This window comes from Xenopus laevis, chromosome 4L (assembly GCF_017654675.1).
Source record: "Xenopus laevis strain J_2021 chromosome 4L, Xenopus_laevis_v10.1, whole genome shotgun sequence".
NCBI lineage: Eukaryota > Metazoa > Chordata > Amphibia > Anura > Pipidae > Xenopus > Xenopus laevis.
Window position 1 is genome coordinate 16,878,968 of NC_054377.1, and position 15,183 is coordinate 16,894,150.

Genomic DNA, 15,183 nt, shown 5'->3' on the forward strand with positions numbered 1-15,183 from the left:
CCACGAAACACATCTGTCACCTGACTTGTAGAGCGCACGCATGCGCAGTAAGGCAACACGGCGCCTACAGTCGCTTGCTGTTTTAGTTATAGAACTCAACCCGGCAACTCAGTCATCTGACCTGTCGCGCTTGCGCATGCGCGGAATGCCTAAGACGTCTGGCATCGCAGGTGGACTTTGCTTATTGATTTACTTATAAATGATAGCAACCGAAGTTATAGGCGATGAAAAATGCATTTATTACTTATATATCTGTCAATAGAACGGTTCCCTATGGCTGGGTTTATATCAATATTGTGTATATCAATATAATTGCCTTAAACATTTAATTGTATATATTATTGATCAATGTCATGTAAAGTTTGCTATTTTTGTTAATATTCTCCCATATAATATTATAGGCCTCAGATATAGTTTTTAACCAATAGGATTGGGGGCTGTCCTGATGCCATTGTAAAGATTTAAAGATCCTGAGCAGATGCATTGACATTGGAAGCCCATCAGGTCCTTACTTACTTCCAGCATCCATTCCCTTGGTCAGGTTAAAGCTGGCCATACACTCAGGGGTGCTCTGCTGCTCCATTGAGGCAAATTGAAAATCTCGCCCCAGGCGGTCGTGCCCCCCAGGTTACCAGGGGCACCAAAAACCTGCTTGTGATAACTTTAAGAGCCGAATTTCCAGTTTTCAACCTGGAAATTTGTCTCTTCTAGTGCAATTGTGCTGAAAGATCTGCTTGTTTGGGAAGATCTTTCCCCAATATGCCCACCTTGAGTTTGTTCCATATGAGCGGATCAGATCATTTCACCCTAGAGCCAAATGATTGAATCACAATGATGGAGATTCAGATTATCAGAGGCCAGGACCACAAATTTGATGAGCCAAACCTGTCCCTTATACATCCCTTATATATCTGACTGAGCTCATGCAAGATATCAGTCGGGGACTCGGGTAGGCCCACCGGAGGGCTAACAACTCAGACTGAAGGAGCTGAATCGAGAGCTAAAATCTGCCTGTGTACGGCCACAGTCAAGGGCCCCATACCAGAGGGAGCCACATGATGGAAATTCTTGATTTGCAGGTCACAAAAGAGGCCAGGGCTTGTAGTGGGGAGTGGCCAGAGCTGGACTGAGCCGACGGGACACCGGGAAAAATCCCGGTGGGCCCTGCCAGCCCAGATACGCTCCCTTCACTGCTGCTGTTTACCACCCTCCCTGAGCCTGTCCGTGGTGTGCAGGAAAAGGTACACGCATGTGTGCAAGGGTGGGGGGAGGTGCAGCTGAGATGGGGGGGAGAGGGGGCTCTGAGACTTGGGGGATGGTGTGGGGGGCTCCTGAGGGTGCAGGCCCAGTGGCCCCCCTAGTCCGACACTGGCTGAAGCATATTAGGGGTGTGGCCTGGGGCTGGACCAATGGGGAGAGTTAGAGGAGCTCAACTCAGGCAGCAGCCCCCCAAAAGCTACCTTGGGCAGCAAAAAGCCACAGACGGTAACATTAAGAGATGAATTTCCGATTATCAAAGCAGAAATCCGTCTCTTCTAATGTAGACAGCTCAATTAAGCTCTCTGCACTAGCGATGTAGACCCCCGTGCACCACCTCCAGCACTGGAAATGTGAGAGTGGGGGGATAGTAGGGAAAGCAGCATGAAAGTCACCTTCAGACGGCAGAAGGGTAAGAATCACCCCCGGATGTGGCCCTGCCCAGGAGGCCCAGGTAACCAGTGGTCTAATTATTGGGGTCTCCTGCAAACTTAGTAGTTGGGGGGTCTAGTGATTACCAATAACATGCCTTGGACAAAGCATGTGCCGTGGCCAAATATCGCATATGCCAATCACAACAGTAAAAGATATTCTTGTCGCCAAATTATTTGGTTTGTGAAAACGTGTAGGAATTTGTGACTGTGTGCAAAAGTGTGGGCAGAAAATTGGCAAGATATCTAATGAGCAAGATTGATTTTCCCATTGGATCAAGGGTCGCATCTGCATCTACAATACCAGCAGTTATGATCCAATAGTTGGCCGGTGCCCATCTCAAAAAACAAAACAAAATTCCCCCGGGGGGGGGTTTCCTCTTCAAGTGCAGAGTATGCGTTGATTGTCCTGCACATGTGCTAATGAGCAATGTGAAGGGGCTGGGCTGAGATCCAGTGCCTAGAGCAGTGGTGCACCTAAATACATCACTGGGTGTCTACATGTGTTTTTTTGTTGTTGTTGTTCTGAGTCAAATTTTGGCTATAAATAAGTTGCCTTTACATGTCCATTATCCTTCTGTAGATTTCACGCACATATTATAGAGCCTTATTTATTGTTCTTTTAATTATTGGCATATCCTGAGTAACATTTCCCTTTAAAGGGCCAGTAGCACATGTGGCAATAGGATATTCTCCAGAGAGCCTTATTGATTTTCAAATATGTTTTGGTGCTGCCATACTGCTTATTCTGCTGAGGTGAAATTGAGACGTTCCCCTCCCAACATCCCCCCAATTACAATACCAGTGCCAAACAAAACACTTTCAGATAGAGCCACCCTCCTCAACTGCTTACCCTGACTCGAATTGGTCATTGCACCCCTGCATACAGAGCTGTGCAGTGAGGTAGTCGCTACTATTTTGGCCACTGCACATGTTTGGTGGTGTAGTTTTGAAGGTCGGAATTGCCTCCTAGGATGCCCCATATTTGCACATCATTCAAATGGTGCTACCTGCAGTGTAGGACAAGCCCAGGGGACTAACTCCAGCCTGTATTTTTCTATACCACTAGAGGGAGCGTCCACACAGAACATGACCAGTGCTACTACCCCAAGCTCATGTTGTACCCTGGAAACAGTCGCTCTGGAGAGAGAGAGAGCTCCTATATTGTCTGATAGACAGTCTGCATATTTACTGCATGCCTATGAATTGACAGTAGGAGGTGTTAAAGAAGAACACCACCCAAATAATGGAAAAAAATACATATTGCTGAAAATTTAATTCTAAGCCTCTTTACGAAACACATAAATAATAATATATACATGATTTAAGTTATTTGTAAATGTTATTGCTATTAAATCTGGTATCTCTCTGGACATTGCTATTGTCTTCACAGCTTATTCTAGCTGTTGAAAAAATGTGGCAAAACTCAGCACTCTTCCAATCCCCTCAATGCATTGCATGCTTGCCCACGAGTCTTTTACAGAACATGCAAGGCATTGTGGGAACCAGAGTGTTGGCTGGAAGAGAGCTGGCTTTTACTACCTTGTTTCAAGAGTCAGCAGTACAGAGATTAAAGAGTGTTACACAGTCACTGCTTTTAATTTCGATTCACAAATCAAATTAAAACCATTGAAATGTATTACTTATTGTACATTGACTATTGTCCTGATACTGTGATTTGCAGGCTGAGCAGACAGGAACCTACAAGGAACATACTCAACTGACCAAGATGGACCAGTGGGCAGGATTACCATAAAGCTACGCAGAAGGGATTCTTCTTTAGAACAAAGCTGTGAAATACAAGAATGGGAGGTACTCTATGGAATTGCAGGGTTTCCAGCTTGGGACCCTATGGGTGCTGTTGAGGGATCTTGAAATATAAAAAAGAATCAGTAAATGCAAGATTGAGGTTTGGATGATTATCATCCCATTTAGAGAAAGAAACAGTGAAACGTACTGGTTTGCTGTACTATGTCCTTGCACTAAACATCCCTGGGAGAAATCAGTCACCTTCTCTAGAAGCTATGCATGGCTTGCCTTTCCTTACTGCCCATTAAAGTCTAGGACAATAGCAGCAAATAATATACCTGATGTAAATTATAGATTATGGGGCAGTGGCAATATAAGATGGCTGGGGCCCCCATTTGAGTTGGATACCATAAATCTGCAGTCCTCTAGTCCTGTTGTTGCAATACAACTCCCAGCATTGTCCCAAAAGCCTTTGGCTTCAGTTGTATTTGCAGTTCTACTACAAATTGAAGTCCTCGAAGGGGCTCTTTGATGTTGGTGGCCCAGGCCAAATGCCCCCCCCCCTCTCTCTCTCTCTCTCTCTCTCTCTATATATATATATATCACACCCTGTTTGAACCACCTACTGGCATCCAGACCCCTTCACTCCACATTACCACCCACCCTTGCACTCTGCAGTGGTAAATGTGGTTTATATAGTGCAGTAGTATAATTAATACTAGCAGAGTATCTTTGCAACTGTTCATCAGTATGTTGTTAAAGATGTATTGGGTAAAACAGTATACAAGATGAGAAACTGGTGCATTCTATAATGTATATTATGTAATATTTTGCTTCTAATAATGGAGGGTACAGGTCTGCAAACACAGAAGAGAAGGGACAGGTAAGCCCATAATTCATATTTTTATAGCAATGCTTATTCACACTTCCACACATACAGACGTGTATCATTACTCTTCTGCACATTAGGGCACAATGAGAAAATAAAAGACACACATCCCTATGCACAAGGTAACCCCCCAGTCCAATTAAAATGCATCTCCGAGTCTCCAACCGGAATGAAGCTTAATGTACACCAATCACAGCCAAGCTAACACTCAGCTTTAGTAGGCTGCAACCCCCCCCTGCACTCCCCCTTCTAGCAGCGAGCGTGAGGATTGATCAGCAGGTCCCTGCTGTGCTGCTTGTATGTAAGGCGGCAGCATCTACACCATGCTCCCTGCACTGTAGCACCAGCCTCCCTCTTCTCATCTTACTTTACCAATTCTGCAATATTAGTTTCTCTTTTTTTATTTGCAAAAAAAGAGAGAGGGGTGCATTCTTAGTGAGGTGGATTTTAATTTTTATTTATTTTTGTTTCATTCATCACATTGAGCCTTCAGTGCTCTTCTTCGTGACAGGAGGAACGACAAGGTCCAACAGCCCAAGAGACAAGCAGGTTCCTATTGATGGTGAGCTCCGAAAGGTTCTCAGTTGGGCGTCTCAAGAACGGACAGGTTTATTCACCGAGAGAGGGGGGGAGAAGAAACGAACCCAGCCATCCCCCCCTCCCTCTCTATTCCAGCCCTCCCCCCTTTCTTTTTGAGGATTTTCCTTGCATCTGGATCCCCGTGGAAAGACAGAAGACAAGATGACCACAGTGGGGAAAGATGGTAGCGGAATACCACACATGCAATATGTGGGGCCATATCGGCTGGAGAAGACACTGGGTAAAGGACAGACAGGTGGGTACAGCCGGAAACAATAAGGATGTAGGAGGGAGGATGTGGGTGGGGGGGGGTCCATGATTCTGTGGGAGGACCTGTGTTTGGCAATGGTATTAAGGATGCTTCTGTACATATATCAATCATAGTATCTGTGGGATGGGCTCACAAAGCAGCTTGTTTGAGGAGCCTGGGCCTTTCTTTACCCAGGTAGTAACGGGTGGAGGCAGTCAATATTTTGGCATTTTTGGATAAAGGATATAAAAAAAGCAACTTAATAGAGGTCACAATGCAAGATATCAAAAAAGAATGTGGAACCTAAACCATAAGTCGAACCCACATGAGTTCACTTCTGGAACCGTACAAAAGAATGACCTTAGGCAGTGGAATGTTTGAGATGGGACCATGTATGAAATGACACAGTGTAGGATTATTGCACTTAGCAGTGGTATCAGCACAAGGGTGTGTAGTGCAGGCCGTGACCCAATGTTTGGACCAGCAATGGGACTGTGCATTCTCGCTCTGAAACCAAAGCTTACCAGGACATGGTGTTGCTATGGACTGCCCCTGCTCTAGCACTAATATTGAAAATTGCCAATAGGAATGCCTTGTCATGCACTGGCTCCCTGACTGCCACAATGCAATAGCTTTTAACTCAGGATTATGTGCCAACACAAACATTTCCAGAGCAATACTGAAAAATGTAGTTCTGATATTTTGCGTGACACATTCCAGTACCAGAAGATGACCCAGTAGTTATATAAATATATAAAGAAATTAAATAACTTGAATCCATGAAATTCTGTGTCACTATGGTGTATTGCAAGATGATGACTAGCCTGTAGACATAATATGCAATGTTATAAGAGTGCATGTATATAGTGAATAAAGTAAAATATATATATCTTGTAAAATACAAGGCCAAAAGCATGGAACTCGGCAGTGACTTCTTATATCCTTGTATATTGCAACAGGGGGTACTTTATTTTTTATAATATACAATAATTTTGTATGGTCATGAAACTCCTTGGTAACTTATAATATCCTTATAACTTACAAGAGGGAGTACTTTATTCATAATATATATATGTAGACACAAAGTTATTTCCAGCACTCCATTCAATAAATCAGCCTCTGACCCACGTGCTATCCATACGTGCTTCCATACAAAAAATGTTGTGAAAAAACGGATGCACACCGGTATTTTTATAAAAAAGTTAAAAAGCACTTTTATTTAATACATGTTTAAAAAGTTGATCAGGTCAACGTTTCGGTCTCCATCTAAGACCTTGATAAAGGGGTCTTGACAAAGGTCTTCACAACATTTTTTTATTATATATACTATATATATATATATATATATATATATATATATATATATATATATATATATATATATATGATGAAGGGATCAGCACACTCATTTGTAGATGAATCAAACGTGCTTTTATTTAACACAGCATTGTGTCCAACGTTTCGGTCCCACCTGGGGACCTTTATCAAGGATAAAGGTCCCCAGGTTGGACCGAAACGTTGGACACAATGCTGTGTTAAATAAAAGCACGTTTGATTCATCTACAAATGAGTGTGCTGATCCCTTCATCATATATAATACAATATTTGATCGTGCACCTCAGCAAACTAAGGGAAAAGAGTGCGGACACCCATGGCACCCATTCTAGTGTCCTTTACTGTGCAAGGCTGTTCATTTTAAGGGTAGTTTTCTTGTTACACCCCTCTATCTCCATTGACTTTATAATCCACAAAAGAACAGAACGCAATCTAGCTACATTATTCACTGAGCAAGGTCCTCTGGGATTAACCACTTGCATTCCAGGTGGGGCCTGATATTACTCTTTTATTGTTCTGCAAACGTCACAGGTTGAAAGTTTAGTTAAAAGAAGTTTCCACAGTTTATGTAATTGTACATAGTGCAAACAATAAACCAAATAGGAGAGATTTCTGTCTATAGATATAACAAATGCATAGCTCTGGGATTGTTGTGAACTATCACTTCCAACATCCTCAGCCAAACAAACAAGATACATAGGGGCCGATTCACCAAGGGTCGAATATCGAGGGTTAATTAACCCTCGATATTCGACTGGGAATTAAAATCCTTCGACTTGGAATATCGAGACAGTACTTCGACTATCCTTCGACTTGGAATATCGAGACAGTACTTCGACTATCGAATAGTCGAAGGATTTTTATTTTGATTTGAAGTCGTAGTCGAAGTAGCCCAAAAAACACTTTGAAATTCGAAGTTTTTTTACTTCAAATCCTTCTCTCGAAGTTAGTGAATCGGCCCCATACTGTGCGAGGGATGGTCTGCGTGAGAGAGAATCCAGCTGCTGTAGAACTTCAGTTGGGGATATGTAGGTATAAGTACAAAGGGCATAATATATGTCATTTCTTCTAGCATTGCCTGGTGACTCACAACACTCATACATACTTCTAATCTGTTATATAGATTATACAGTTTATAAATAACTTTAAACTCTGTTTAGGAATATCTGAAATATTTTTGATTTCCATTGTGGTTATTATTTTATTACTTGGGGATCATTCTTCTTTGTTAAGGGTGTCTTCCAAAATGCTGTGGCCTTGTATGCTCTTAGTTATGGATATGTTAGTCTTGGCCTCAAAATGGACCTGCATTTGATCCAACTTACCAGGGTCCCAATGCTGATGGCTACACGTGGCTCCTGTGTCTAATACATCTCAGTTTGGCCCCTGCCCTTGTAGGTGCAAGTTCCATTAACATAAGCGTATGGAATAAAGCAGTAACATCCAAAATGTGCTCCAGGTCTGGTAACCCATCGCAACCAATGTTTTCTTTGCTTTCATACAACTAACGAGTAATAAATCATGGTGCAAGTCCAAACAAACTGTAGCTAGTGACCCTGCCACGTCAGTCCACTTGTGTGGCAGAGCTATACCACTATAAGTGGGACAAGATATCCCTTGAGAGGGAAGAGAATTTGGTTGCTGCTATTCCTTAGCCCAAGGAAGATTATTCCCTGGAAAAAGCTCCAGGATGGGAAGAATACAAGGAGGAGACTCCAGAGGCTGAGCATGAGTCTGGTCCTCCTATGGAAATGCCTCGCAGCTTTACTGCTCCTCCAAAAATAGGTCCAGAGGAGGAAAAAGATTTCTGGGTGCTGCCTGGACAAGCAGATCCCTATGTGTTTACTTCTGTTTCCGTGTGCAGCGAGTAATAAACTTTCAGGTCTATAGAGCTTGGGGTTACTTTATGCCCTATGCTCCATTGTGGGTGTATGGGAAAGTGGCTGCATCTTATGAGAACTGGCTCATTGATGAGATTCTACGAAAGGAGAAGATGCACCACAGTTGCCTCACAAACCCAGACAAGGAGAGGCGTGAGCAGGATTGGCAGTACCTTCGCTTAATTGAAAAAGAATGGTGGTACGGCCGCACCATATTGAAAAATGCTGTGAAGAGCTGTGGGAAGTATAACCTTACAAAATATTTCAATTTGGAAGTCTACATGGGAGATGGACAATGGGTGGATAAACCGCACCCTAAATATTATATTCCCTATGAAGACACCAAAGCCAGGTTCCTTCATATGATCTAAGTTCAATTTTGAAGGAAAACTTATTTTGCTGATACTCCAATGGAGTGTTTTTTTTCAGAAAATTGTGCTGCCTATTTTTCCTGTCCCTTCCCAGTGACTGAACTTTCTAAAGGGAAGGGTTTTCTTTGTTTTACTCCTGTCCAAGGACTCCATTTCAGGTTAACCATTGTGTCCCTGGTAGACCTATGGAGAGTCTACTGAAGAGGTTGTTAACCGTACGGTTACTGTGGTTTATAGACCTGGTGCAAACTTTGTCCCTGTTATAACATTCAAGAAATTCAAGCGGGTTCGCACAAGTATGGTGGACAGATGTTGTTCTTCCATCATAAATGATTGCTACTTGGTGCTTTACAAAGTAAGTGTATTACAGTATACCATATTTTGACAGCATACAATCAGGTCCTAGTTATTGGTGAGTATCTACATGTGTTTTTAACAGATTTCTTTATACTTATGGCAGAATATCTGGGTTCCATGGGTACCTTTTGTAGACCCACAAAAATAGATCAAGATGTGTCTCTGTCTCGGTGCACCCGTTCATGTTACAGTCGTATTGCATTCATCATCCTAGATACAACTCATAAAGACAGGGTGCATTATTCAATGCCACAGTGCACTGGCCTTATAGTGAACTAGACATTAGTAGACTAGATTATGGACTGGCCTGGTTTATTAATACCTATTAGTTGATGCTATAGTATTGATTTTTAGAACCTCTTCTTGCTTTTATTGCGATTATACGAGTACCTTAAAATGAGACAACTAATCACATATGTGTGTGAACCCATTAATGCTGGGGCCAAACATATTTAATACAGAGCTACAAATCACAGTCCCCCCCAACATATTCCCAAAGACCCATTTTTATTGCTTATTCTAGTCCTGCTCGGCAGCAATGTTTTATGGCATTTCATAGTTTTAAAGGGATAATCTGGCCTCTTTAATGCAGGCTGACATCAGGCCCGGACTGGCAATTTGTGGGTTCTGGCAGATGCCAAAGGGGCTGCAGAAAGATGCCATAGACAGTAACTATTTTGTGGGTTGGTGGGGGACTGTTTGGGCCTCGTTGTACTCGGAATGCCAAGGTCTGTATTGATTCCCAGACCTGGCTGGCATTACACTATATTCTAAGTGAGTGGCTATTCAGACAGAATATATATATATATATATATATATATATATATATATATATATAATTTCAGGACCGAAACGTTACGTTGGCTATACATGCCTTACTAAATACACTTTTTTCACTATTATTATGTTGCTGGTTCTTCCTGAAATTATACTAAAATGTAACCGTGCAACTGGGATAATGTTCAGAAGAGGAGTGCCACCCATTCTATGGATTATATATAAATATATATATATATATATATATATTTATGTTTGTGTGTGTTTAAAATACATAAATATAGATTTAAAATCCTTGATTGCGCTGAAATGTGTGATGACCTTACTGTTGATTATATGGCCAGTCCTGGTGTTTATGTAAAGTAAGGTGACCCATTTACTGCAGAATTTTAGATTGCTGCTCATGAATGGATTAAATCTAATATTCACTGACCTCCCATCTGTGGATTTTTAGGAACAAGACCAGACGTGGTTTTATGTTCAGTCTGTGATCCCTCCCTGCCATTGGTACTTTATTAGGGGCTGATTTTTAACTGTGATTTCTGGTTTTATATCTGAACACTTTGGTCAAAAGAAAAGAACAAAGGAGAAAATGAAATGATTGTAAAGGCAACAACAACAAGGCAGCGATTAAAGGGTAAATTCCCATTGTGTGGTTGTACTAGTGGAGTGGATGCTTGCATGTTACCATCCGTCATACAGGGGAACAATAGCCAATGCTCACATCTTGGGGATGGGGGAGGTGTTGTGGCCATGGAGGCGAAAGGGATGGTGTAGTTTTTTTTTTTGGAAGGAAAGCAGGTGTTCCCACCCAACGGTGTGTAATTAGCCGGAGTCAAATCAGCTGAGACTTCCATGCAATGAGAAAACGATCACATATGCCCCCCTCTGTCAGTTCACACACAAAGACATGTGACGCGCTCACATTTATGTGATTTCAGGAGGCGTAAATACAATTATGTCTTGAATAGATCCATACTCTTTGCTCCCTTCTTCGTGCACAGACAGCTGGAATGTATGCATCTCACCTCGACACTCATATCGGGAAATCACTGCTCTCACCCACTCCATTGCAAAGATTAAGACACTTGCCGTTTATTAAATACATAAATATTAGGGATGATGTTGCATGCCTCTCACCTTCTCCAAAAGCATTGAGATAGGGAGGCTTCTAATACAGGGGCTTCAGAAGCACACATATCTTCTTAATATGTAAAAATCATAACGTGTCTTTTATATAGTACTACAGTATGCTTACATCATTCAACTTATTTAAATGCTACTATGAGCACCAAGTCTATCATCTTCTCCATATGCTTAGATTTCATGAGCATCAAACATCTTATCTCCTCCTAATTCAGAGATATCACAATCAACAAACTTCTCATCTCTTCCTAATGCACATATATCACAAGCACCACATCTCTCTCTTCCTTCTTATGTACAGATATTTTGGGAACAAAATTGATATCCTAATCTAATGTATAGATATCATGGGCACCAACAAATTCAGCATCTCTTATCTCTTTTAACACAGAGGTATTATGGACACCAAACATCACATCTGCTCCTGATAACTAGATATAGACACCTTACCTCAAACTTCCTCCAGTTTATAAACTTATCTCTGTTCACAAATGATCAAAATCACCTTATCCTAAAGGGGTTGTTCACCTTTTAGGGTGGTGGCAGATGGTGAGATTAGTCACCCTCTACCTCACTACTGCCTTCCCGCTGACAAGAATACAAATGGTCAGCGGGACGGCATACGAATCGCTACAAAGTCGCCTGAAGTTTCCTTGTGAGGCAGGAAGATTAGTCGTCCAAAAAAGTGAAGATTTGTTGCTGGGCGACTAATATCCCCGTCTGTCACCATCCTTAATTCACGTTTAGTGTAATGTAGAGAGTGATATTCTAAGACAATTAGCAATAGGTTTTCATTTTTTATTATTTGTGGTTTTTGAGTTATCTAGCTTTTTATTCAGCAGCTCTCCAGTTTGCAATTTCAGTAATCTGGTGGCTAGGGTCCAAATTACCCTAGCAACCATGCATTGATTTGAGTGAAAGACTGGAATATAAATAGGAGAGGGCCTGCGGAGAAAAATGAGTAGTACAAAGTGGCAATAACAAGACATTTGTAGCCTTACAGAGTATTTGAAAACTCCCATTTGAAAACTGGAAAGAGTCAGAAGAAAAAGGCAGATAATCAAAACACTATTAGAAAAAAAATGAAGGCCAGTTGAAAAGTTGCTTTGAATTAGGCATTTTTTATAACATCCTAAAAGTTAATTTTAACACATAATAATATAGTGTAATACTTATAATATACATTGTACTTCTGAACCCTATGACATATTTATCATAGTCAATATATCTCATGTCTCCAGGCCTGGGCTGCCATAAGATGCCATAGAAAGTCACTATTTAGTGGGCTGGTGGGGAGCTAATTGGGCCTCTATTATTGGAACACCAGGGCCTATTTTGACTACCAGTCCAGACCTGCATGTCTCCTTGCAGTGTACAGGTACTATGGGAAGCACAACTATCACCGGCTAAAACACAGATAGAGCTCACATCCAGGGTGCCAAAATGTTCAATTTTTTTGCTCTAGCAGGCGAATTGCACCTAGCATAGTAGTAGACTTGGTGATAAATGTGCTACCCTCTAGATTTTTGTGTGCTGAACATTTTCTGAACACCCTCCTGTTACTCCCTGGCATTTCTAGTTAAAGGGGAGGTTCACCTTTGAGTTAACTTTTAGTATGATGTAGAAAGTGATATTCTGAGACAATTTGCAATTGTCTTCCATTTTTTTTCATTATTCCTGATTTTTGAGTTAGTTAGCTTTTTATTGAGGAACTCTCCACTTTGCAAATTCAGCAGTCTGATTTTTTGGGTCCTAATTACCCTAGTAACCATGCACTCATTTGCAAAAGAGTCTGGAAAATGAATAGGAGAAGCCTGAATAGAAAGATGAGCATTACAATGTAGCAATAACAATAAATGTGTGACCTTACAGAGCATTTGTTTTTAGATGGGGTACCCAAAAAACTGCCTTTTCCATAATGTAATTCTAAGCAGCTCTCCAGGGTACATTATTTAAAAAAAAACCCAACTCAGTGGTTTTATTTGTAAAATGTAATTGCAGTCGTAAGCAATATCTGGATGTTTATATTGTCCACATTTTTAGCTCTTGTTGAATAACAGACCTAAAAGAAAGCTGACTTCTGCCTTTCAAGAGGCAGAAACAAGGACCAGCACACACTGATTTCATTTGCAGTTACATTTATATGTAAATATACATTTCTAATGAATGTATATATTTGATATTTGCTTAGCTTTCATTATGCAAGGACATTTTTGGGTTCAGATCTTCTTTAAGGCAGTCGTTGTTGCAAAACATTGTTAATATTCTGTCAATCTGGTAACAAGAAGCATCTCGCCCATGTTACCGTGTTAAACTCTTGAGGTGATATTTGAAAGGAAGCTCAATATGTCAATAAACCAACCCCTCCCTGTGTTTCAGCACCTCATTCACAAACAAAGAAAATGTACCATTTACAGGCTTTAGTCCAAGGCCAAAAATGTAATTTGACTGGGCCCTGAAGCCATTGCTGGGTAAAAATAGGGCCAGATGCGCAGGGCTGTTCACATGGTGGGATCACGCAGAGATGCAGTTGTTGGTAGGAACAGTGTCAAGGTCGGCAAGTAAATTAGGTTAAAGAAGAACTAAAGCTTAAAAATGTATGTGGCAAAAATGCCATATTTTACATACTGCACTTATTGCACCAGCCTAAAGTTTCAGCTTGTCAATAGCAGCAATGATCCAGGACTTCAAACTTGTCACAGGGGGTCACCATCTTAGAAATTGTCTGTGACACTCACATGCTCAATGGGCTCTGAGTAAATGTTGAGAAGCTGATCATGCAGAAAATGAGGTTGGCCAGCAATATAAGCTGATGCTACAGGGCTGATTATTAAATTATGATGCTTGTTGCACTGGTTTCTGTGCTGCCATGTAGTAATTATCTGTATTAATCACTAATCAGTCTTATATTTGACATTTCTATTCTATGTGGGCCCACTTTCCAAACTATTATTCCTCCTCTCCTCACTCAACCTCTTTATTCTCCTAGTCTTTTATATTTACTTGGTCTATTCTTCCATTATAAAGCATTTTTCCCCATAAAGAAATAAGGAATGACCATGAAATTGGCCACATAGTTAGAAGCAAAAGGGCCCACTGACACATGGGCCTACCAGGAGTTTTCCTGGTATCCCGGTGGGACAGTCCTATACTGGTATATTGTGTGTGAGTCCCTAAGCTCAGTAAGTCACAGCAGCACAGAGCATGTTCAGTGAATCAGCAGAAAAGAAGATGGGGAGCTACTGGGGCATCTTTGGAGACACAGATCTTTACTGCTAAAGGGCTGTGGTTGCCCTGGACTGGTACAGGAGCCCAAAACATAATGTACAATATTTATAGCTACTTCTTTAGTTCGGCTTTAGTTCTCCTTTAAGATGAAGACAGCAGGGGCAAGTTGGTGGCAATTACACATGATATCAGTGATGCCCTCTAGCTTTTACCATCCTAAAACATGGGGCATTAATTACTGGAGGTAAAAGTCCTGTTATCACTGAAATAATATTCATTTAATTACGTGTTCTGCTCTTACTACACCTATTCATAGCCAAAATTCTATGCAGAATACAGAACAATTTTATCTTACACTTATGTTTATAAATGGCCATTTATATCCCTTATCTTCCTAAAGCCACCATACTGCTCAAACTGCTAATTTAACCGCACAGCAGTTTTCTCTTCTATGTGTGTAGATATACAGTCATATTCCTGGACTGCGTGTCAATTTTTGTCCTTGTCTTTATTTTTGGAGCTGGAAATATCCACAGCTGTGCACACATCACCCATCCCTGGCCAAACAGCTAAACTTTATTTCTGTATATATTGCAGGACTACAAACAACTGCATTTCCGCATCACAAGTGCCTTGTTTCTCACAAGCCTCTGTAGGCATCCTCGGAAATACTAGAATAGGCAGTGTTACAGCAAATCTTGACTTTATTTAGAACCTCTCTGGCTGGCACAACCACAGCCTGTTGATTGTATTCTTATGTCTTACACATACTAATAAAAATAATGTCAAGTTGCTATACCGCCAGTAAGTGCATGCTTCAATGTTATATTGAAGTTGGCAGATTTGGTATACGTTATACCATCAGCCAATCAGATGTTTGATTTCATATTCTAACTGCAAAGAGAGATGCTGATTTGTTGCATACATGTCCCAT

The 15,183-nt window shown here is 41.1% G+C and overlaps 1 protein-coding gene across 6 annotated transcripts in view; it reads left to right on the forward strand.

The window, feature by feature from the left end:
- Positions 1 to 77: 77 nt before the first annotated feature.
- Positions 78 to 15,183, forward strand: part of LOC108713833 (serine/threonine-protein kinase BRSK2) — a 95,064-nt gene continuing 79,958 nt past the window's right edge. For 3 of the 6 annotated variants that reach the window (XM_041589927.1, XM_041589926.1, XM_018257480.2), the window contains exons 1-2: positions 79 to 170; positions 3,373 to 5,161. In XM_041589927.1, the coding sequence (XP_041445861.1) occupies positions 5,068 to 5,161 (94 nt within the window). In that variant the 5' untranslated portion in view covers positions 79 to 170; positions 3,373 to 5,067. Of the gene's footprint in view, positions 171 to 3,372; positions 5,162 to 15,183 lie in introns of all 6 variants that reach the window. The other 3 variants (XM_018257481.2, XM_018257484.2, XM_041589925.1) reach the window with 2 other exon arrangements.